Source organism: Amblyomma americanum, chromosome 10 (assembly GCF_052857255.1).
Source record: "Amblyomma americanum isolate KBUSLIRL-KWMA chromosome 10, ASM5285725v1, whole genome shotgun sequence".
Lineage (NCBI taxonomy): Eukaryota > Metazoa > Arthropoda > Arachnida > Ixodida > Ixodidae > Amblyomma > Amblyomma americanum.
In genome coordinates this window covers 32355759-32381322 of record NC_135506.1, presented here as the reverse complement: position 1 = coordinate 32381322, position 25564 = coordinate 32355759, and the positions used below count along the sequence as shown (strand labels likewise).

The following is a 25564-nucleotide window of genomic DNA, read 5'->3' as shown; positions in this document are numbered from 1 at the left end:
GATGAGCTTTCGTAATGCCCCTGACATGCTTTGGTTCCATGGGCAAAATCAAAAGAATGAAAAACGAAATAGAAAGCGACTGTTTAACGTGTGTTGTTGAGTTGGGTGTTAGGGTTAAGGTTTTTTTTCCAACGTTTTCCCCTCGCTGTAGGGATTTATTCTGCGCAAGAGGAAACAAACTTTCGCGTGCTTCTGAGCCGACCTGTATACCTTATGTGTGACAACGAACGACTCAACGAAGCGATCTTATGCCGTCTCCTAATAAGTCACACGCACCTTACGCACAGCTTCGTGCTAAAAAAATAAGACAAACCTGTTTGCGAAGAATCGGGAGATGAACTTGCGGTTAACCACATTTTATTTATTCTCTTGTGTGAAACCAGAAAAAACTAAGAAAGAAGCACTTTACTCCATTTTATAATGAATACATTCCTTTTCATCCAACATTGCGCTCAGATGATAATGCCATTGTTAAATACCTCCTCTTTTTAGCTTTTAAAAAGAGCAGGCGGACTCGAAAAAGTAAATTTTTAACCACTGGCTCCCTTTACTACATTATACACCTCAGCCACTTTCACATTCCTGAGAAGAAGGCTGAGATTTTTATTTTACTGGTTGGGAGCCTCAGCATCCTTCCCCAGCCAAAGATAGCCGCTGAGGCTGCCTGTCCTTCTTTAAGGCTTTCACAGTTAGCCATTTCAAAATTTCTTCTCCTGTGTTATTGCTAGACAGTAATATCTTTTAGGCCATCTACACCATTTATAAGATTTCACATTTTTAAACATTCTACAGGAAACTTATTCGATACCTTGAGCTTGGTGCATGATGGCCTTAGCTGCATATGTACCATAATACCCAACCCAACACAGCACGCATGTAGGGTGACAGAAAACATAAGGAACAGAGACGAAACGGACACGGACTTGTCCTTATCGTCTCTGTCCCACGCTTTTTCTGTCGCGTTACATGCACTTACAGTAGCGTCATGAACCAACTCGCCCAGCAGAAAGTAGTACTGAAGAATAGGCATACAGCACACGGCCTATAATGACATTGACGTATGCGGGCGATGTGGTAAAAAGCAGCTTTTGATCTCTGGTCAAAATAACAAAAGGTCAAAAGCCAGACAGCTTACAAAACAAAAGCAGGTTTATTGCTCGTCGCTCAGCAGCAATAAAATTCATCACAGACAGGAAAAATTGGTACCTTGGCGATTTCGTTTAACAGTTCAATGAACGGAGTTCAACCTGGCCTTACCTGTTGCTCAAGTAAGCCAGCTTTCTTCTCAGCGCTGGTTACGGTCCACAAAAGCCAAAGGCAGAAATTCAATCGTTATTAGCCAGAAACTCCACGTGGAGACTTTGAGGATATGAAGGAAATGAGGGAATACGTTGTGTGACCTGATTGAAATACTCAGCTATTCTCGACAGTTACCCTCAGCCGGCGACAGGACAGAGAATAACTGGTTCCATCAGCAACAGCGCCTAATGACCTCTCAGACTGCGCTTGTAGCGTACTCTAATGTAGAACTGATAAATTAACGTGTTGTGAGATTTGATTTGCCACGAAACAAGGTCATCTCACCAGTTGTCCTCTCTACATTTTAAGCTCAACGGTTGAGGTTCTGGAGGTTGAACTCTTGAGGAAGGAGTCCAGAAACAACGCTATTCTCTCACCTCGCCTAATACTGGCCTCCACCTAGCATTCCGCCGTTATTCCTACGCCGCTTCACGACCCAAAACGCCGCCGCGACGAGTCCGCCTACCACAAGGATAACGGCCAGAGTGCTGAGGAAGATCACCCACCACGGGGTCCCGCCGCCTTTCGGCGAGTTGTGCGAGGGGCGGTCGAAAGTAACCCTCGCCACGTTGGAGGGTGGCGAAGACAGTCCGTCGTCGTTCCAGGATCTGGCCGAGAAGTAGAAGTCGTGCGTAGAGTCTTTCTGGGCCTCCTGGAGTAGTTGTTCCGGTAGTGAGAAGCGCAGTCGCTGCCTCGAACGCACCTCTTCTGCAGACAGGCTGCCCTGTGTCGCGTTGTCTTGGGTGACCTCCACAGCGGCCTCAAATTTCTTCACGATGTCGTCCACGTGGGTGCTTCCTCTCAGCTCGATTTTCGACGCTGAATGAGTGAACACAAAAGCGGCTTGAGTTTAACGTGGCTTGAACGTAGTCATACGAGTAAAAGCTTTTTAAGCACTGTCTCCACTGTCTCAAATAAAATTTCAAGGTCAAGAGTCAAGGTTAAAGGTCAGGCGCCGTCAAGATCAAAGGTCAAGGTCGGGTACCAATGGCGATAGTCGTATGTTCATGTGGTTATAATACCTTAGCTTGAGCCATACCAAAAAAGCAGTTAAGTTCGGCTTTAACTTGTGAGACATTGAAGGTCATCGCCGATGTGGTGCCCACTGTCTCAAAACAAATGTCAAGGCCAAGGGTGAAGGTCAGGTACCCTATGCCATAGTGATATGATCGCGTGGTCATACTACCATAGCTTGGGCCATACCACAACGCAGTTAAGCTCGGTTTGACCTTGTGAGGCATTGAAGGTCATTGTCTCATCCACATCGAAATCAGAAGTTGTACCCCAAGGAGTAGAGCTCTCGCTACGGAAAAAGTAAAGCATTCTGCTTAGATGCTCGAAGGTTTACGGATCCCGAAATTCTGCAAAGGACTCAGTGTTTCTCGTCTTATTTTAAACTCCTAAGCGGTTACAATACTTTTGCTTTGGAAAGACACCTTGTTTGTGACAATTTTCTTCTTCTTGAGGATGCAGTAAATGAGGATAAGAAATTAGTACTGCAGCAAAAATTCTACAAGACTATTTTCACCTGGCCGAAGAGGCAGAAAAATGTAACTCCGACGAAAGAAAAATAAAGGAAAACCTGGTTTCACACTTTCCACATTTTGGCTCATTACACTGAACAAACTCCGGAGTCGTTACATATACTTACCATCGATAATAAGGTTACATAATATCGTAACAATTAATAGTTCTTTTAGGCGTTCAGACCGGGGAAACTGTAAAGGGAATAAGGCCCATTTCATTCTGACAGAGCAGTCACAAAATAACAACAGGATCTCGCTATGACACTCCAAGTTAGTCTTACGGAGATACAACCTCTCGAATACAAAACATGTTATTTATTAGGCATTTAATGAAAAAAAACAGTCGTATTCGTTTTACGCTCACGAAGGAACGGCATTCAAATTCCAAGGGTCAACGGGTTCGGAAGAACAGTTTGGGCATTTTATTTAGTGACTCTGTCATATATAAGCATAAACTGTTATCACTATCATTGAAGGAGAAATAAGCGATAGGGCGCCAATGAAATGTACCGGATTTGCGTTGAGACTCCCGTAGTGAAGCATTAGGACGGACGACCTGACAATGAAGATGTGTCAGTCCGGAATTCCGCCAAGCGACTCGATTGATGATTGGCTACGTTTCAGCTCTAACTGGAGAACCCAAACACTAACTATACTATAGAAAGGTAAATTTCGAAAGACAATGTACTACTGGGGACAAGAGCTTCCGGGACGCCAGTTATAGGGGAAACGTTTATTGTAGCTCCACCTCTCTACCCTATCGCCCGATAATGTATGTAGGCATTAAGGGCCTAGATGCTCCTCCTCTCTTCACAATATCAGGCGAATGGGTAACGAAGTGGAGCTGCAAAAACGTTAGAGATCACTGCGGCTACCCACATTGAAGGAATGCGAAAGCATTGGCGCCTCCTCGACACTCGTTGCCTCTCTTTCCCCTCTTTCAGTCGATTGACGTTTGCTTCTAATTAATTCACTAATAAATCTATGTCAAACGTTTGTTCGAAAAATTACCACTCATCAAACATATTTCAATCAGTTTCAAACTTTATTTTCACTTCTTTGCCTATTTTTCCACTATTTTGCCGTCCACGCGTGTTTTCCCGTCCACTCACTATATCGATTTCCGCGCTATCTCGATGTTTTTACATTATTGGCTCTAATTAATTGAATAATCATCCTATGGACAACAAAACTTTGGCGCATCATCGTTACATTGTTCTCTATCGATCACAACCATTCGTTTGATGCTACCTCTGCTGAGAACGTCTCAATCGCTGCGGACACTTTTGGTGACACGACCCCGTCGACGTAGCCTAGAAATGCTTTCGCATTAATGAGCATTTTTTCCTAGAACTCGCGCCCCACAAAATTTGGTCCTCATTAGCACATTTCGCGAAAGTGACTGAGTCTGTTGCAACTTACGTTTGCCCGAGTCCAAATGGGCTCCGGGGCAGGTCCAGGCCAAGGTGATGACGTGCGTTCCGTTGTCTGCCACAAAGGCATCCTCGACCTCCAGGTCATCGATGGCACCCGGCGGAATCCTGGACTCGTCGATTTCTTCGGTGAGTCGGAACGAGCCGGCTTCGGCGTAGCGACTGAAGTGAGGAGCCTTTTCGCTAGCCAAGATGTGCGGTTCGGCCACTTCGATGTCTTCATCGACGTAGACGAAATCGTCGAGCGGAATGCCTTCCATCTCGTCTGCCGATTCCGGGGCCTCACTCGTCACGGGGGCTTCTGGACGACCAAGAAACAGCGGGAAAGGCTTTCGCAGATCTTCCTCACGTGGCAGTAAAACGACCGACTGTGACCACACGTGACACGCAGTAACGCGTTTGTACCTCACGTATCTCTGGCTGCCCTCAGTTGTTCTAAACGACAGCCCTATATACGGGTAACGTAATAAGCAAAACGTGGAGCTTTCTGCACGCCATAGGTTGGTTATGTTTATGAGAGACGATTGGTGCCGCTGTAAACGCACCCTTCTGATGTTTGAACATATTCGTAAAACAGCAGCGCCATGGCTCCAGGTATAAGGAGACACACAGAAGGAAGGGCGGAAAACGAAGGTCGAAAGACGAAAGGTCCTTTCCGCCCTGCTTTATGTGTGTCTTATTTGGACTGGAGCCGTGGCGCTGTTTTTCTACGAATGTGTCCCAACTGCAGTACCAACTAGCCCAACAGTTAACACTTAATTATGCACCCATCTGAACCAGTACTTTACTTTAAAATGCCTGACTTCCTACTGGAAGCTTCCGTGACCTGTACACGGTACTGAGGACCAGGTGAGATAGAGATACCATGGAGCCTCCTACTTGCGGCAGCTGAAGAGAAAAGCTGCTGCACCGGAACCGGATTGGGAGCCGCGGTGGCTCATTGGTTAGGGCGCTCGGCTACTGACCCGCAGTACCCGGGTTCGAAGCCGACCGATGCGGCCGCGTTTAGATGGAGACGGAACACAAAGGCGCTCATGTGCTGTGCGATGTCAGTGCACGTTAAAGATCCCCAGGTGGTAGAAATTATTGCGGAACCCTCCGTTTCGACGCCTCTTTCTTTCTTCCTTCTTTCATTGCCACCTTTCTCCCTTATCTCACGGCGCGGTTGATGTGTCCACCGAGAAGTGAGACAGTTGTCGCTTCATTTCCTGTCCTCAAAAGCAACTTTTAATAATAATTGGTTTTTTGGGGAAAGGAAATGGCGCAGTATCTGTCTCATATATCTTTGGACACCTGAACCGCGCCGTAAGGGAAGGGATAAAGGAGGGAGTGAAAGAAGAAAGGAAGAATAGGTGCCGTAGTGGAGGGCTCCGGAATAATTTCGACCACCTGGGGATCTTTAACGTGCACTGACATCGCACAGCACACGGGCGCCTTAGAGTTTTTCCTCCATAAAAACGCAGCCGCCGCGATCGGGTTCGAACCCGGGAACTCCGGATCAGTAGTCGAGCGCCCTAACCACTGAGCCACCGCGGCGGGGCAAAAAGCAACTTTCAATTTTCAGTTTTTCCTGTCTGAGCCCGTCGAATATATGGGGCTGGGTTTTTGCTTGTTGTGAAGCGCTCGACGCCAACGCACAAATATATGAGCCACGACAAACAACGCTGGGTAGAACAAGAACGAAACAACGGCTCTGAGCAAGAACGACAGAACACGACGACACCGTTGCGTCCCATCCTTGTACTTGTCCATTGTCTTCCAGCGCTGCACGCCGCGAATTGCGTCTGCAGCCCATACATCTCGTACCTTCTATGGTAACAGCATTGCCGTCTACGTTATAAGTGAGAGCAACCTTTACGCTGCAAGTCGTTGCCTTCAGGCATCTAATGAACTTATGTTGCAGAACTTGGCAACCATAAAGTCGGAATAGCTGAGATATTTAGCCTCGAAAATCACTAAAAGCTTTGCATAACTCTGCCACAAATCTGTGCTCGTTCTGTACATTGTGGGATCTGTGCACTGCAAGATGTGTGCATCACTTCTGTCTGTTCAGTAGTGCGATAAAAAAAAACCCTTTAGAAGCAAAGTAAACTCAGCAAACTCCTGCCATGTTCAGTAAGGCTTCGCTGTACTCCCACACATACCTGACGGATCCAGAGCAGGCAGGCTTCCAGAGGCCTTGCGACCTTTGACAATGACGGAGTCGTCGGCGCTGACGACGCGAGCCGACACAGAGTAGCGGCCGGTACCGTTGAACTGCGTGAAGTAGCCGCTGTATATCCCGTCGTTTGCAGTCACATCGGCGCCTGCGAGGAGAAAAATTAGCGCGCTCGTAAAAAATGCTTACATTCGGAGTGAAGAAGCCTTTTCGTGGGCGGAGCGCGTCTGTGCTACTTTGGATGGTGTGCATTCTTGCTGAACTGTCGGGATTCCGCAGGCATACCTGCTATAGGCTCCGCTTTCATTCAGGACCGGCGCCGTGAGGCTCCGGTGAGGCTCCGCGTTCATTCAGGACTGGCGCAAAGAATTCCTCCGCGATAACAAAGTAGTACGTAGGTGAAACTGTTCTTGTTACCTAAGTAAGAAGTTAATAATAAAAAGTTTATGGGCCCATTATTTTTTATTCCTGACTTGTTCAATCTAGCCAAACGTTAAAAAGTTGATTTCGTTTTCTGTGGTGACTTGTTAGAGAAGTAATACAGGAAGCCGCGAACCATGGCCTAGTGTTAACAATTGCTGTTTTTTTTTAATTGTATCCTACTGTAGGTTTATACAAAATGCGGAGTACGGTGCATATGCAGAATCGAATCAATGGAAGATTACGACTGTCGGTATTTTGCTGCGTCTGTTCACACTGTCTATGAGAGAGCTATAATTAACTCACCCGCGCAAAAGTATCGCAAGACAAATTAATACCTCACTGCGGAAGTCTAACTCTTCTCATTCTTGGTCTGAACCACAGGGCAATGGCATGCGCTTGCAAGATTGCATATCACTGGTACTGCGACGCCGAAACGCCCTGTTATAACAGTTCACTGCGCATATAATCATTATCAAGCAATATGATGATTATCACCATCATCAGCCTTACTACGCCCCTTGCCGACCCCTGCTACGCTTACATTCTCTTGGAATACACTCCGTTACCCTTAAGGACCAGCGGTTACCTTGCCTTCATATTACATGCCGTTCCCAAGCCCATTTCTTCCTCTTGATTTCGACTAGGATGTCATTAACCCGCTTTTGTTCTCTCACCCACTCTGCCCGCTTCCGGTCCCTTAAAGTTACACCTATCATTTTTCTTTCCATGGCTCGCTGCGTTGTCCTTAAGTTAAGCTGAACCCTTTTCGTTAGCCTCCACGTTTCTGCCCCGTAGGTGAGTACCGGTAAGATTAAGCTGTTGTACACTTTCCTCTTGAGGGAAATTGGTAAACTGCCATTCATGATCTGAGAGAACCTGCCATATGCGCTCCACCCCATTGTTATTCTTCTTGTTTCTTCACTCTCACGATACGGATCAGCTGTCACTACCTGCCCTGTCACTGCCTGCCACTTCCAGCACCTCACTGCGAATTGTGAACTGCTGTTCCCTTGCCAGACTGTTGAACATTACTTTGGTTTTGTGCATGTTGATTTTTAGACCCACCGTTCTGATCTGCCTGTCTAACTCATTGATCACAATTTGCAGTTCATCGCCTGAGTGACTCAGCAAGGGTAGAAGAAGAACGAAACAACGGCTTTCAGCAAGAGCGACGGAACACAACGGCACCCTAGTGTCTCATCCCTCTACTTGTATGTACGCCGCATGCGGCGTGAGCCAGAAAAAGTTGGACTTCAGCATGTTTGTTTACCTTAGCAGGGCAAAGCGATCCCGTGCCTCACAAGACGAGTGTCATGCTCGTGAGCGGGCTGGGCGACATTATTTTTCTTTCGTTTTCTCTACCCACACTAATACATGCCATGCTCGTGAACACCAGACAAGCGTAGCCACAGACGCACCGAGGCCATCGTCGAAGAGTTGCACTTCGAACTCTTCGTTGCCCTTGGGCGGGATGACCGTGGCCGTGACCCTGGCGTGCAGCACCACGTGACTGCCCTTGGTGACCTCGGCGTAGATGGCCGCCTCGGCCGCGCTGCTCACCTCGGCCTTCTTGAGGAAGGCGCGCACGAACACGGGCTCCACGTCCTGTCCGCTGACCAGGGACGTGGCACGCACGTGAACGTCCACATCGGGGTACGAAACGCTTCGAGTCACCACCAGCGTCCAGGTGCCCGGCTGTGGATCAGTAAGATCGACCGATAATAAAGGACACATGCTTTAAGCACATTCACAAAAAAGGCGAGCCCAGATTATAGTGCTTACGATTTGATAATAGATCTCTAGAATGCTCAGAATGAACGAATTTAAGCCTACCTCCAGCACATTAACGAAAAAGGCGAGCCCAGATTATAGTGCTTACGATTTGCTAATAAATCTCTAGAATCCTCAGTATGAACAAAGTTGAGCCTACCTCCAGCATATTAACGAAAAAGGCGAGCCCAAATTATAGTGCTTCCAATTTGCTAATAAATCTCTAGAATCCTCAGTATGAACAAAGTTGAGCCCACCTTCAGGACATTAACAAAAAAGGCGAGTCCAGATTATAGTGCTTACAATTTGCTAATAAATCTCTAGAATCCCCAGTATGAACAAAGTTGAGCTCACCTTCAGGACATTAACAAAAAAGGCGAGCCCAGATTATAGTGCTTACGATTTGCTAATAAATCTCTAGAATACTCAGTATGAACAAAGTTGAGCCCACCTCCAGGACATAAACAAAAAAGGCGAGCCCAGATTATAGTGCTTACGATTTGCTAATAAATCTCTAGAATCCTCAGTATATACAAAGTTGAGCCTACCTCCAGCACATTAACGAAGAAGGCGAGCCCAGGTTATAGTGCTTATGATTTGCAAATAAATCTCCAGAATCCTCAATATGAATAAAGTTGAGCCTACCTCCAGGACAAAGGCGTTTACAAAGATCTCCAGTTGCCCTTGTCCTACGCAAGCCCTGGCAACTTTGTCCCAGCAAAAATTTTCACAATTCTCGCTTCATCTCACTGGCAGAAATCATTCTAATTCCAAAATTTTATAATCTTAAAATTTTGCTTTTTATGAACCGCTCGCTCCACAACAGAAACGTGGCGCATTTTGTAATTATTAACTTCCAAATTCAATGTTCGGCCTATTTGACATTGGTAAGTTCAAGCTGTGGCGTCAAAATTGATAGCAAGTAATATCCTTCAACGCCTCCCCTACCAAAGGCGTGTCTGATAATTAGAAAAGAGGGGAAAAAAAAGCATCGAGATGAGCATCGTTAAAAGCGTGGCCTCAGACGTCTTACTTTTTTAATAGACATTAGTTCAAACTATTCCTTCGGATGAAACTAAATCTGAAAAGACGATCTTATTGTATATTGCACTATTATTCCTTTAAGCTTGTTCCCCCACTGGTTACAAATGTCATCGTGACTATTATAATATTAGCTTGTTCGTTTGTTTGCTTGTTTGTTTGCGTGTTTGTTTGCTTGTTTGTTTGCTTGTTCGTTTGATTGATTTTTGTTTGTCTTTTTGTTTGCTTGTTTGATTTTGTTTGCTTGTTTGTTTTTGTGTTTGTTTGATTGATTGTTTGATTGATTGATTGATTGATTGATTGATTGACTCTTTGTTCCCCTTCCACCCCACCGTGGCACTCGCATTATGGAAAGTAGGGGCATATATTACTACCAATAGAAACAACACAAACATTAATGGAACAAATTACAAACGAAACTAGTAGTCTAGATCACACGCAATATCACAAAAAGCACAAAAAACGTAAATAATACGAGACACAGTCTACACCATGGCAGGTGGTCTGGAGTCATCGCGAGTAATTAGCTCGGCTGGTGTTGCTATACCGTTGCGATTCCGGGGATCTTGAATGTTATGTAGCTGGCAGCTACAGCAGGGCCGGCCACCAGGCAGTCGTCGCACGCCTTGCCGTCCGGGTAGCGCAGCTCCGCCTTGAGGTTGGCCGCGTCGCTGCACTGCACCGCGATGGTGGTCTGGTTGCCCACGTCGGCGTCCACGAGGATCTCGAACTCCTTCTTGTCCGACAGCTTCACAGATCGGTCGAAGATCTCCGCAACAGGAAGAGCGAAGCTTAAGTCAGTTCCAGCCCAAATTTAAAATCACGTAAAGTAGAACAGTTCGATTCTTCAACCAAACCTCGACTACGACAAACCATCGTTCCTCTCTTTGATCTCCTCATCCAACTTTGTCTCTCTCTCTCTCTCTGTAGTTTACTTCAATGCCGAAATGCATTCCAGGGCTTCTAAACCATATTTCGACACACTTCTCCGTCCATACTTCCCGGCTGCATTTGTGCAGAAACACGTTTCCATCTGGCAATCATATTCCAAGCTCGTCCGTATAACCATAAAAACCGCCGATGTCGTTAACACCGTTCACAGCAACGCTTTGTGTCGACTACGCCCATAGCCACGCAGATAGAAAAGATAGGATGGCCAAGTTATCCAGTTGCATATGGAGGAGTAAGAAGATGAAGAGGACGGAGAATGAGGATAAAGACAACCTCGACAAAATGCACAAGGGCTTCTAAAGGCTGTCGGTGGCAATGCAATTCTGCAGCAGCTTTGCGCGTGTGTATAGACAATTAGTTTCTTCAGTGCCCCTGAGAAAAGCGCTGAACTTAACATAAGTTCCATTAAGTGATCCAGCATGCGCAACTGTTCACCGATAGTGAAGGATGCCTTCGTCCCTGCAAAACATTCGCTTTCCCGAGCGCAAGGTCATGCATTCTCTAAATAGATCTCAATACAATCATTGTTACGTTCTAAGCTGTAGATCTGGGATGTTTAACAATTACTCGATATGGCAATTCCCGGCTTCAAACTGGGTTGCACACTTAGCGGGGAGTTAAGAGTCAGACACCTCCAACATAATACGCAGGGCATCCTTCTGAAATAGCTGCGTACCGCTTTGGTAACCGTTGTGAAACATCTCGCGATGCTAATCGCTCTAAAGAGCCAAGCCAGCCGCGCTTCCACCAGGCGTAGGGTGGTCTAAGCCTCTGATGCACCACTCGCTGCAGGTCAATGTTGCCTCCGCATGATTGTCATGGTAGCCACGCCATTTTGATCCCAAGACCTCACCTACACACTGAAACACTGTTGCTGGTGCGCACTTAGCATTACAAGAAGGAGAAGGAGGGGGTTGCGAGGAGAGGAAAGGCGCGAATCAAAGAAAAGGAGAGTGGTGAGAAGTGTGTTGTCCTTCCTCGCTTAGTTGTTCTCGGTCTGACTGCTAGAGACGCTGCTGTTAGCGTCAACTGGAGTGACCTAGACAACTTGACAACTTGTGTGCCTCGACGCCTAGACACAGGTCGGGGTACCCCAAAGTCCTCAAGTGAAAAGACGCGAGCGGAGAGAAATCACGGGAGCGTTTAGGCCACGGGACTGTCGTCGTAGAAAGAGGACCCAGCTCACCACGACCCGCCGCCTGTCGTCATCCTGTAGAAAGGCGGTGACCGAGTCTAGGAAGGCAGACTCCAGGGCGGCCGCGACGTTGGACTGGCCGTCCATGAGGGCGAAGGACCTGCCGCCAGAGCGCAGGGCGAGGTCTTCCAGACTCTTGTCTGCATCGGTGCCGAAGGCGATCGTGTTGACTACCACTTGGGAGGAGACCAAGTCATCCGCGACTTGTGCAATGTTGGGACTCGAGTTTTCCATCCCGTCCGTCATGAGGATGATGACCGAGCCCTCGGTGCTCTTCTTGCTTTGGAACATCTGGGACAGACAATGAACCACACTGAGACACTGCAGGAGAGGAAACCAAGCGGTTCGTGCCAGTTCATCCCGATCGTCATCGGTTACGTTAAGCCGACCAGCTCCGCCATAATCGTTATGGTCAGCCCAGTTACGGGAACTGCGAGACAAAGGCGTCTCTCACTAATGTCTGCTCAGCAGCCCTGTCCTGTGCCATCTGAAACCACCATCAGCAACAACGAAGATATTTTCCTATCACCATCAGCCTTCTTTCCGCGGCTCGACCATCCGCACAAAGTCAAACGCATCGCGTGTCATTCATCTGCATTTGTGAAGTCATTCATACCCCGCACTATCATAGAGTAGAACAATTTACCAGCGCACATTGCGATTGAATCTAGCGCCTCCACATTTCTTGCTCTCATCCGCAGCGACGTTGGCATCTGAAATGTTTGAAATGTTCGTAGTTTTTAATGTTTTTTTTCAGTTGCTGTACGTTTGCGATTACTTCTGTTCTTTTCGTGCCTAATACGTACACTGTAGTATTTTTCATCTCCGTTGTGCCTATTCGTTTTCTTTCAACCTATAATTTGTATTATATTGTTTTTATCGCCCGCTTCTTTATTTACTCTCTGGTGCTTAATTATTTTTTACACGTTTTACCTAGCCTGTTTATTGTTCCCTTGCTTGTTAATGATGTTCTTTGTACATGTTTTACACTTACCCCCGCTATCTAATACCCTCGAAGAAGGACCTTTAGACGTGGACCAGTGCGCCAAAACCAGTGCGCCAGGAATATATCCCCAAAACTAAACCTCTAAACAGCTATCGCTGAACATCGCGTTACACACTCGTAACCATCCTGTGAGTTTTTTGCATAGTCTCTAAAGTATATATGGAAGGGCTGAATATATTCTGCTAATTTCTGCTTTTTAATGCTGTGATTATAGTCCGATTTTTCAATGCCCTTACCGAAATCCTGCCTGTTTCTTCGGTTGACTGAATTCTAACGTTGCCCTGATTCTGTTTTATTTATTGACTTACAAGCTGTGGGAAGTAAGCTAATCAGTCTATAATTTGTTGTCCTCGGCATTACCCTTTTTTTCGCTGGTTAATGCTGTAATGTTCACAATAAAAAAAATTGCGGTCAGTGGGATAGGTGGTATTCGTCCTGCAGCGCATCTAGTAAGGCTAATGTGACGATGGTGCTCTTCAGTAATTGCGATAGGCTTGAGAACGTGGAGCAGTCTGTGTACAGGGTGCGCAATCTTTTATAGCCAATATCTCCGCCATCCTTCAAAGGGTTACGTCCGATACAGGACAAATTCATCTCGCACATATTCCCCAGTTGGCCTTCTCCAGTTCCCGTCGCGACTATCATCCACTCTCAGCAAATCTCCTCTTCCTACCTCACTCCCGGCAGCTTCTGTGCAAACACGATCAACTATCCTCACCTCGAGCGCCTTCTTCAGAGCGCATCCGATGCATGTCATGGTCCCGGCATTCAGGTGCTTCACGATATCCGCGAACATCGTCCGCGTCGACGCATTCACGGGCACCAGAGGAGACTTCTCGTAGGCGTAGTCATCGAACACGACTATTCCCAGTTCCAGTCCGTCCGGGACGAGCGCCTGAATGAACTGAGTGGCCGCTGCCTTGAGGTTGTCCAAGCGATTGTTGTCCTGAAACACACAAAACACGTGGTGGAAATGGTATTCTTAGGGTATCGAGTGAGTCAGCAAAGTATTCAAAGTCGAACGAAGAAATTCACAGGGGCACCCAATCCCATTATGCTCAATGCGATAGCATTGGCTTCTGTTGATGGCTTTACCGGACGTGACGTCACTTTAGGTATGGTGACACCATTTCTTTACAGCCAATGAAAGTGCTCCCATTTGGTGACATCACTTCCCCTAGCCAATGAGAATCCTCCGGGCTTGTGACCTCACTTCCCTTCACCCAATAGGCTGATTACGTCACATCCCTCCAGCCAATTGGCGTATTTTATCACAGACGATGCCTTTCAGCACCATGGAGCTTCAATGCTATCGCATTAAAGGTGCTGATAGACTTAGCGAGGGACCCCTCCTTCGAAGTGAACAACGCGTTGTCTCTATGCGCGTAATCTATTGTTGCAGAGCATCCTACGGACCACAGAGATGGCCTCCAATTTTTTAGGTTTATACGACACAAGTTTGAAAGGGTGTCACGTCACCGCTTATCTAGAGTTAAACTTCGGCACATCTGCCGCGCCCGTAGTTACCGTCGTCGACGCTCTTGGCGTCATCGTTTTCGTCATGACATCACCAGCGTTGTTGGTGCCATCAACCAATCAGAGCGCAGTGGGACCGATGAGCAAGTGCGCACAGCTTAGGCGTCCCGCCTCGTTCCTCCTCTTTTCTTGTGACAATGCTTTACTTCAGGTACGTCAGGCAAGCATTTCCCAAAGACATCTACAATAACTTGTGACGTAAGGTCGAGGATTCTGTCAATGATAACGCTTCCGAAACCAATCGCAAGCACGAAGGTTGGGCCGAATCCTTTGTGACTTCTCCATGCGCGGCGTACAAAGGAAGTACAGCCCCCGTCAAAAGTATACGGCCCAAGGGGTTCGCTTGCGAGGCCTGCAGCGTGCCTCCTTGAGCGTACTCAGCGACCGTAATATCTCCAAAGAGGAATGCCTTCATATCCTCAATCCTCCCAAGCTTTTAAATGCTATAGATGTGCCTGGGAGCCCCGCTAAACAGCTTAGAAGCAAACCTCTTGGCCTGCACACTTTTGACGGGGGCTGTACTATACATCTACCTGACATAAAAAAGACCAGACTTGTTTCACGGTTTGTCTTGAAGGTGACTTACGTTCATGCTCGCCGAAATATCCAGGGCCAAAATCACCCGACCCACGGTGCCTTTTTGTTTCTGCACTTCCTTGAACTTCACCTCGATTTCCCTTTCCGGATCAGCTGGAGCCAGCCTGCGAGGAGCAGACAGCAGCAAAACCTTAGCACAGCAATGGCGGAAATGTTACAAATAAAAAAATTGGAGGCGTTCAACCGGATTGAAACGGAGATAATGCGCCAGCTTTCTTTCACTTGCCAATCTATTTCAATTTTGATTCTGATCCGATTCTGTTTCTATCCTTGTTCTATTTCTATTCGTAATAGTTTCTTTAACGCGTTAAAGGCCCCGTTGTCGGCGTTGTGAGCAAAAAAATCACGAACATGACTCTGGCAGGTGGTGCCTAAAGAGCAACCTCGGAGGCAGGTGGGCCACCTAGGTCACGTGACCTTGCGACGTCATGAGAACCTGCCCACCGTGGCAGGTGGCAGTTAATGATTGGTCGCTCGGGAAGATCAACCTGTGCCGCACAAGGCCCACCGCTGGGAGCACCTGCCATCGCAGGGCAGTGGTGCATCGCTTAACAGATCTGCACCACTGCGCCAGGAGGGGTATGAGGACTCCCAGGGATCTATGAATGTAAAGAAGACAATGACATTCCGCATATATTGGAATTAACCCATTACGCTATCGTGTCATATACTTAAGAATGGAGCTTATGTGTCTCCTTTATTTTTTTTTATGTTGACTGCGTCATAAGTTTTGATACTGGTTTTTGAATGTGGATACATTAACTAGCATAATGTGGAGGTAGCAGTTTTTTTTTCCCTTGATTCCTTCATAATTTAATCAATAAACGGCTTAACTGAGCAGCGTCTTTTTTTTACCTCGTTAGCTCCAGATTTTAGGCACATACTAGTACCTCATGCTCCATTTTATATTTGCCCAGACAGCGATCCAACAATTTTTTTTTTCCACTGACGCAATGCCCATAAACGCTGAACGCTTTTCAATGCAACATCAGATTTGGGCCTACGCCATGTATTTTATTTATTATCTATTTCGTTTCAGGCCGATACGAATTCCCAGCGATTAGAAAGAACTTGTGCTGAACTTGTGCTTGTGCTTAGAAAGAACTTGTGAAAGAACCTGTGCTGAGGTGTCTCGTACCAGAGAGCACAAGCTTAGATGCCCTTTGTAACTTCGATACTAACGGGCATAAACAAATGAACGGGTGCTCAGGCCATTTTTAATATTAAGCTTTGGAGAAATCTCAGAGCAATGAAACCAGACACGCAAGAAAGGACCGGCACTATTACGTAAGAGAGGATAGCGTGACCTCACTGATCCAGAAACGAATGTAAACAAAGGCGTCCTGCTCACCCCTTGAAATCGTCGTTGGCGCTGATCACTTCCCATGTGGACTTGCGGTCGCAGAGGTGGTTGTGCTTGTTAGGAGCGTAGGCGTTGTGCTTCTTGTCCCCGCGGTCACAGAATTCGGTCACCTGTCGAGGCGAGGGGATCACTGGGGCTACATGCACGCACCCCCGTATTGCACGTACCCCCGTATATTGACTGGTGACACGGATTGGTTAGTGAGGTAGCACCAGTCGATGCCACCAGTCGCGAGTGTCATCAGTGAGTGCCATAATCTGTCGCGCCAGCAATCTTGCATATAGTAATGCGTGTGGCACTAGTAGGTGTAAGGCGCTTGGACTAGACATTGAAAATTCCGAGCCTACTTCAAAACAGCCCTCAAGCTGCATGCTGTGGGGTTTCTGTAGTGTCCACCTGGAGCTCTGTAGACTTTTTTCTTTGAAGTCAAGGTATCAGTAACTATCACAGCCTCGGACGACTAGACCGCATCGGGAACGCAAGGGAAGACAAGGCCAACGCCTGGTTCTGTGGCTGTCCCTCTCAAATACCAGGTGACCCAAGATATTTTAAACAGAACTGCTCGAAGAGGGCTATCAGTCCAGCCTTTGTTCATCCGCGGGTGGACCGTCAGCTGAGTGAAGATGTAACAATTTCCAGCGTACCACACCAAACAAAAATTGGCAGTGACTTAACTTGGCTAACCCTGGAATTCAGCGAAAAGCAAGGACGCTTGCTAAGCGTCTGAGGCTCGTCCAAGGCAGCTCCGCTAAACGCTGAAGACAGTCGCGGTTCTATACATACCCACACGACCCCGTGGCTAGGACGTGCTATCGCATAGTCTTACGAGACCCGCATCGGATGTCATCACTCACGTGGCTTCACATCACCCCATCGGATGTTCTTAAGGTCAAAGGTCAAACCGAAGGTCACCCATGTCAAAAGTCAGAGGTCAACTCAAGGTCAAAGGTCAACTAAAGGTCATGGGTCTATGTCAGGGGTAAAGGCTTCGGCACCATAACTACCCACACATGGTCCTACACGGCTGACGTGGTTGGGCTGAAGGTAGTTCAAGGTCATTCTCCGGCCCACGCGACGACTGCATAACCCAGCGTAGTGAAACTTTTCGCTTCAAAAACCAGTAACAAGTCGCAGACGCAAAGGACAATTCTAAAACAAGTGAAATGGAGCGCCGCGCTGAGCGCGACACTTACGCCCTTGAGGTACGGCATGAACATGATGGACGACGTCACTGGGTTCTTGTCGTTCTGCGAGAAACGAGTCTTGCAGTCGGACGAGACGCGGCAGCCCTTGTAGATGCGGCACGGTGCGCCCGAGTCGGTGGACGCTGTGAACTTGATCCTTTGCGAGCAGGTGCTGGCACGAACCTATTCGGTGGAACGGAAAGGGCTGCGTCATTCGGAGCGTAACTTTCCGATGCGTAACCCTTGCCGCAGTGGCACTGAATCTACTCGATGAGTAATTGAATTCATGAATTGTTGCACTGAAGCCACTTGATTAATAATTGAATTTATGAATTGTTATAATTTTGTCAAGCTTCCTTGAAGCGATATCGGCCTAAACCGGGCACGTATCCCAGGGGAGCCCGAGGGGGCCTCACCCCCCTAGCTAGAAGAAATTAACTTCGGCCTCTCCAGAAGAACATTGCTGGCTACGTGTCCAGCCTAAACGACTAACATTATTGTCGCTTGAAGCTGTTGAGTGGCTTGCCTTCTTAATGCAATCTGGCAGCAATACCCCAAGCTCAGTTCACGAAGCGTCTACGTTGAGTTTGCTGTTGTCCCGAGTTCAAACCTTTGCAGAGGACGAGTTTTTATTCGTCTCTAGAAAAATCCGGAAAGCCCGTATAGCTCCTAATTATTGATACCGTCCAATGCAGTAGTATACTACATAGTAGTGGAAAGTCTCACCATGCCGAACTCGCAATATAGGCTCGGGTACCGGTGGCTTTCGGGGTCTCCGTACTCGTCGAACACGCCGTACCGGTAGTGGGCCCACTCGTGCACCAGCTGGTACGCTGAGAGGAACAGCTTCTTTTAAACGCCCACTCCCGTGTTCCATCCGGTTAGATGGTGGCGGGGATCACACCCAAAAGCGTTAGTTGGCCAAACAGTCATCCCTGTTTTACTGCTTCTCGCAAATGTGGTCCAGTAGTTACAGCTTAGTGCCATTGAGAATGAAGTCGTGGGCTGTAAACCTAACCGCGTCGGCCGCGTATGGACGGAAGCCAAATTCAAAACTTTTCAGTCGCCGGTCGATCTATTATGATCAAAGATAACCGAAGCATGCATGCATTATCTTTGACCATTTATACCGCGAGAGTGGCGGCATCTTGCGCGCCCATGGAGACATACCTGTTGTTGCTAATTCATAGCTCGAGATAGGATGCCAAATAGAGCTCAAAACAACATTTCATGAAAATTTTCCGAAGAAACCTTTCAACGGTATACGCCGTATACTCTGAATTCTCAAAACATAATGAGAGAAGTAACTGCTTTATAGCCTGACGGCATTTGAACAGAATGTAATGCGCAGAATATGAGCCGTAATAATAATATTAATAATAATAATAATAATAATAATAATTGATTTTTGGAGAAAGGAAATGGCGCAGTATCTGTGTCATATACCGTTGGACACCTGAACCACGCCGTAAGGGGCCCTTAGGGATAAAGGAGGGAGTGAAAGAAGAAAGAAAGAAAGAGGTGCTGTAGTGGAGGGCTCCGGAATATTTTCGACCACCTGAAAATCTTTAACGTGCACTCCGTAAAATCCATTCCCTCAGACTGCATGCCCCTCTTTAGAGCGTTGAAGTGACATCGATATCTATACCCTTCTTTCTCTCTCTCCCCTTCAAAAAAGAGCCTACTCCAAGGCTCACATGGGAGTCGATTGCACACTCATTGCTCCCTCTCAGTTTTTGACGCAAACTGTTCGGAGACCGCAAAGTCTACGAGCTCCATTATGTGGGCCCTATCTTCGTTCCAACTAGAATCCTCACCTGGACTCCCGTAGGTGTCAGCGATGGATCCGTTCATGTCAGCCAGAAAGCGGGGCGTCAGGTGTATGTACTCCCCGCGCTCGCCGCACCCGCGGGGCTGCAGCGTGTACGGCCTGTCGCCGTACTGCGGGTTCTCGGGCTCCACATGCACGTCGGCCACCGGGAACAGACTGGCCGTGGTGTTGCTGGCGGTGGACCTCATAGGCCACGTCTCCGGAATGGCGATGGTCACGCTGCCGAAGTGCACCAATCCGCGGGTAGCCCGATGGAGGAACGTCGATGCAGATCGGAACAGGGCCTTGATGAAGCGAGGGACACCCAGGTTAGAGAACAACGTACGACCAGGAGCGACGATTCTGGCTCAGTGTATATCGACTACTGATCCGGAGTTCCCGGGTTCGAACCCGACCGCGGCGGCTGCGTTTTTATGGAGGAAAAATGCTAAGGCGCCCATGTGCTGTGCGATGTCAGTGCACGTTAAAGAGCCCCAGGAGGTCGAAATTATTCCGGAGCCGTCCACTACGGCACCTCTCTCTTCCTTTCTTCTTTCACTCCCTCCTTTATCCCTTCCCTTACGGCGCGGCTCAGGTGTCCAGCGATATATGAGACAGATACTGCGCCATTTACTGTCCCCAAAAACCAATCATTATTATACGCGAACACGTCTATATTCAGACGCACAGCCCCAAGCAGAAATGTGTGTCTGAGCGGTTTTATTGAAAAAGAAATAAGTTTGAAAGGCTTTATTGACAAAAAAAAAAGGAGTACAGGTAAGAGGTACACAAATTAATTATTACGGAAGGAGTTGCCAAAGTGGAAACTGTCAGGGGGACCTCCTGTAATTATTCTATATATGAAGCAAGATAAACGTATGGCAGAAAGCAACTACTTAGCGGACAACGGGTGCAGTGGAAATTAATAATCACAGCAAACAGCTTGATTAATAGGCTAAATTTTACAAACACATTATACAAACACAAAAAGGGAACAGTACTATACGCAAGCACACAAGGAATAGAAGTCGTACACAATATTTACAAAGTTCATTGGCGTGGTAACTGAAGGTAATTAAACGGTACATAGCTTTTTTTAGTTTTTATGCAATATATGCTTCGGTACGGGGTGATTTAATGAATGCGGGTAGCGAGTTCTCCACAGTGATTGTTGAAAATAAAGCGACTGTTTGCCATAATTAGTTTTGACTTTCGGAAGCAGAGTGAAGAGTGAGATTTCATACTGATGAATGTGAGCCGCCTCGAACACTGGCTTAAAGCACGTGCCTCTTTGCCGTCGCAACTCAACTTGGATGAGCACAGTTCCTTACTGAGCCTGCTGTTTCTGCCGGATAGGATGACGTGTCTTGACACAGTACAGTTCGCTGAGGTGTGTAGACGGGGCGGAGGTGGCGGTTCTGGGGTAACATTACGAAATTCGACTCGCTCACCGGACTCCTAAAATAAAAATTAGAGATCCCTGCGGCTACCCGCATTGGAAGAATCCGAAAGCGTTGACGCCTCCTCGACACTGGTCGCCTTTCATATTTGGCGCCATGGTTCTTTTCTCGTTCACTAGATTGATTGGTTATCGATTAACTCTGATTATACCCCCGTTTGATCCCGGTAACCATTTCGAGTTTTCAAATTTTCCGCCGCATTTCGTTCCCGCCCACTCACTATATACCCGTCCAGTCTATTTACCCGTCCATTACCTTTTGCTTCTCATTAATTACCTAATTGCCTCTACTCTATCATTCTTTCCCGTTCTATCTCCTGGTTACGTATTGATCATTTATCACAGGTCACATGATTGCCCAGTTCGAGTTTTCAAACCTTACGCCATGCTTTGGGTTCGTCCACACTTCTGTTGTTTTTTTTTTCAAATTTGGCGCTACGCTGTAGCTCCGCCTACTTCCGGTGTTTTCAAACTTCGCGACACCTCTGCTCTTGCCCCACCCACTTTTTGGACATTTATACCTCTAATAAATAACTATTCATCCGATCTCAAAAATGTTTTTTTTCGGGCAGCATCGTCACATCAGCCTCTTTCGATTACAACCACTCGTCTGACGCTACCTCTTCTGAGTTGCCCACAACTGCTGCCGACATATTTTGCGGACACGATCCCCGCCGACTTAGCCTAGTAAAGCTTTCGCTTTAGTAACTGTCATGTGCTCAAATTCGCGCACTAACAAGCGGTTTCACTGCGTCAGCAGTATAGCCCACGTTTCCGTAAGTGCGCGCCGCTGTGGTTGCTGTGTCGGAGCGAAGTGCGGGAGAGAGAGGAGAGAGAGAGAGGGCATGCAGCTGCAGTGCCCCTAGCGGCAGCGCTGGGAACTAGAGCTCGCGTCGGAGCCACCGCCGTCCTTTTTTACAAACAGCGCGTTTCTTTTTTTTACGCACACATCGCGAATCTATGCGGGCACGATTTAGTTCCAAAGTGTAGTCAGCAAAAACATTTATGAACACTCACTATTTTCGACTTAGAAGGCTGTTTCGGATGGACAAGAAACAACGTTTACGACCATACAAACAGAGGTTGACTGCTGTATACGAGCTAAAAGGTACATCTCACCTTGATGTTCTCGATAATGCGGTCATCGGGCTTAACAGAAGGGTGGATGGCGACCACGATGTCCTCGTAGGATCCGATGGCACGGTCGATGCGGAGGCCGTGGCTGGGAGAGCTGCACAACAGCGACGCGGCCGCGACGAGCAGAAGGGCAGTCGGCCGCATCCTGCAAAACGGCAAAAACAGGCCGGGTTCATTTCCAAAAGTCTCCAACTTTTATTCTCTTACCCACAATAGTGAAATCAGTATAATTCCAGAGTCGGGGCTTTTGAATGGGTTTTGTAATCGAATTCGATGTACGTGAGAAAAAGTAATCGTCGCACGCATTTCTCAGTTGCGTAGCCGCCGCCAGCAGTGGCTCCTTTCCACTGTGCTTAGTGCTTAACTAATCAAGATAAACAGGAATTCATCGAATCATCAAATTGCGCTAACGCTGGACCAATATCTACTCTTTCACAGTGAGTTCAGTATATATATTGAAAGTTTCTCAAACCACCATTTACTGTAAAAAATGCTTCTGTACGCAGCTGGTTTCGAACCTGTGCAGTAAGTCGTCCCTTCCTGCCTTGGAGATGGGCATTCTAGCAGTTAAGTCGCGGAGGATTTGTATTACACAAAACATTATTTCCCCTTTCACCTGCAAGACCATTCGCTTTTGCTCAACTGGTCTTCAGTACTGCAATGCCAACCAGAACCCATTTCTATAAGCCTAAATTGAACCTACTGGGTTCAAATTAGGCTTATCGAAATCCTTTAAGACGCTTTTGTGCGCTATGAAGGTGTCACATTTCAGCAGGTTAATTTCGTAATAGACGTACTACGTCACGCTAAAGAGAACACTGCTATCGAGAAAGAGACGTTGTCGACCGAAGTGCCAGTGCATAGCGGTATCTTCCAGAGCCCGCACGGTCCTATAAACACGAAAAGGTCGCACAGAACGCGACTGTCCTACGAACGTTCTACTGCACGACCAAAGCTGCAAAAAGCCGATTCACCGCTGGAAGCCTTGACCTTGAATATATACATAAATGGGATAAATTCTGTCGCCACTGGATAAGAAACTTGATGAGACCAGTCTCGCTGGCCACTGCCTCGAGAGCACTATGCTATATGTAGCCGCAGCCGAACACGCCTCCTGTTGTTGTTGCCCTTGGTGACATGTTAAACTGCGACATAGTCTCGCGCGTGCATTGCACATCGTCGTCATCATCAACTTCAATCTGGGGCGTGAACAGATCAGATCAGATGAGCTTAACCTCGATCAGAGCTTTACCTGAGTCTAATATCGTCGCCAGACGTGCCGAGGACCCCCCAAGCAAAACCTGAGCCAGCTAGGCTAAACACATGCTTTCGCACGATTACTGAGTTTAAATACGTTAAAACCCTGCCATGCACAATAGCTTCCTTGTTTATAGTCTGTTTCAGGATGTTAGGAAAGGGCTCAGCGATGTCGTTATGCGCTCAGATGCCGGTTAGACGTAAAGACCGCAGCACAGCTTCAGGAGTGCCAACAAAAGGCACAAAGTCATCACATGCGCAGCGTCTTTACCGCGTGCGCCCCCCCTCCCCCTCCACCACCACCACTTCTTTCGCTTTTGCTCGAGATACCCAAACAGAAAGAACGGACTGCGGAACGCCGCCCAAGCGACCGCACAGTGAGGGTCGTAAAAGGAGCTGCCTAAGAGCCGCCACGGCCTTCCGCCTTCTTCAGCCTTCGCATATCTGCTTCCACGTAATGTTACGGTCGCCCCAGACGAACCTGGCACGCGATCCCACTCGTGTCTCGCGTTCGCCTGTAGAGTGCAAAGTCATGCACCGGCGATTCATGCATCTGCAGTGCGCAAAGTACTGACAACAGAGCAAACCTTATGAGAATGAGAAAAAAAAAGAATTTACAGGATGATCAGACATTCGCTGCGACAATTCTGCGCAAGTAGTTGGATTTACCCTCGATGATTCCTTTGATGCTTTTACTTTTACGAATGCTTCTACTCTGAGGGTCAACACACGCGACAAAATATTTCCGCAGGGTAAAGGCAGGCGGAGGAGTAAGGGGGGGGAGAGAGAGAGAGAGAGAAGTGAATCGAGGGAGGCGTTGGATGAGTGGGAAGCTCCCTAGCTAGTGAACTTGGCTGGGCAGATCGCTGGTGTGTGCTGCTTTTAGAGGATGGAAGCTGTGTCGCGTCACCCAGTCTTAAAACGGAACAAGGGAAACAATGGCTGGTTTAATGGCATCAGTGAGAGAGAGCGATAGGCTGCCTTGAGCCAACCAGAACAGTCTAGCGCGAGGCACAAGCCCAACTCGGATATGTTCCTCGTCATCGATCGTTGTCGTTGACGGCACGTGCCACCTATGCTGCAGCGACCGGCGCTGCTGCTACAGCTTCACTCTATGAAGCGACAAACAAAACGCCGGATTTTCGCATTGCGACCCTACTCCTGCATTCTCAGTTAAACAGGGAAAGAGGACGGACACAGATAGGCAGCAAGCATAACGCATTCATTGCAATAAAAACGAATTCTGTCCCATCAAACGAGCTTGTAGCAACTTGGCATTATTTTACGGTTAAAAGATGGCAGCAATCAACGCATGTGGCTTTTTTGCCAACTCTCCTATTCAACTTTCTTATTCTTGGTCGGTCAGCGTTTAGTTGCGTCATATTCGCATCTCGTATTAGCGCTGTGCCTGGCTTCTCTCTATTTCGTCAGCACTGCCTATAGTTTTTGCTGCTGCCAATCAGCGTGCTCGAATTAGAAACCCCAAGCCGCTGCGCCTGTCAGCCTAGCCTGCCATAATGCCCCCGTCTGCGTTATTATAATGGTTGACTGATGCGCTTATTTGACCATATTTATGATCTACACTGAGTTATTAGTATAATGAAGCTGTTTAAGTATTCACAGGTGACGTCGTTATTGTGGACGAGACCTACACGAAACTTCGTTCAGGTGGGGCACTGCAGTGCAACCGAGTTTGCTTACCTTATGGTTTCGTTCAGCTGGCTAAAAATGCGAGGAATTAGCCGGGCTCGTCAGCGGCTCTGGCGATTCCGTCTTCTTCCAGCCGCCTTCGGTGGACAGTGCTCACCCCGCGTCGCCGACAGATGAACGCCGAAACACTCTCACGGCTGGCACTGGCCGTGTGTCACAGCGCGGGCCGTTCACTTTATATCCGATAGCAAAACACACGGCACGCATGCCGGCGCAGTTACTGCACGTTGCGAAAGTGCTCGAATCTTCGGCCACCGCCACCAGGCGGCAGCAGCAGCGGCGACGGCTCGACAGTTCACCAGGGTCAGATAAGATAAGCGAAGCCGAAGAAAGGCCAGGAGCGTCAAGTACAATACGTGGTTAGCCGCGCAGAGTTATCGGCTTAATTTGGAATTGGAAAAGAAATAAGATGATAAGACAGCTGCTTTACTCACTACACCTCCCACTCAGTGTGGCAAGTCTTCCTATTGTCTCAGTGTATCGCACGAGGTGGAAAAAGGTGACTTCATCGAGGTTACACCGGAACGTCATTCATTGGCAGCAAGTTAAGCAACATTAATTGTTGGCTCCGCTGTAGATGGGGGGGGGGGGGGCGGGGGGGGGGGCATTACAAATAGCGGGACTACTCTTTAAAAAATTATTAGATCACTGCGGCACCCGCATTGGAGGAATGCGTAAGCATTGGCGCCTCCTCGCCCTTCTTTTCCTA

General features: G+C 47.7%; 1 protein-coding gene across 1 annotated transcript; it reads right to left on the bottom strand.

The window, feature by feature from the left end:
• Positions 1–342: 342 nt before the first annotated feature.
• On the bottom strand, positions 343–25096 carry LOC144108829 (calcium-activated chloride channel regulator 1-like). The gene is made up of 14 exons (XM_077642013.1): positions 24847–25096; positions 21871–22033; positions 19300–19597; positions 18209–18315; positions 17492–17665; positions 16287–16408; positions 14925–15039; positions 13521–13748; positions 11788–12087; positions 10198–10419; positions 8258–8534; positions 6403–6564; positions 4248–4559; positions 343–2118 (listed from the first exon to the last, which is right to left on the bottom strand). The coding sequence occupies exons 2-14, from the start codon at positions 22030–22032 to the stop codon at positions 1682–1684; spliced, it is 2916 nt and encodes a 971-aa protein (XP_077498139.1). The 5' UTR covers position 22033; positions 24847–25096; the 3' UTR covers positions 343–1681.
• Between the last annotated feature and the right edge of the window lie 468 nt (positions 25097–25564).

Bases quoted from the DNA above. Each gene is read 5' to 3' on its own strand.
- LOC144108829 (XM_077642013.1), bottom strand. From the start codon at position 22,032: ATGCGGCCGACTGCCCTTCTGCTCGTCGCGGCCGCGTCGCTGTTGTGC. The intron at 19,598-21,870 runs GTGAGATGTACC...CGCTTCATCAAG, and splicing joins GCATTATCGAGAACATCAAG to GCCCTGTTCCGATCTGCATC. The intron at 13,749-14,924 runs GTAAGTCACCTT...TGTGTGTTTCAG, and splicing joins ATATTTCGGCGAGCATGAAC to GACAACAATCGCTTGGACAA.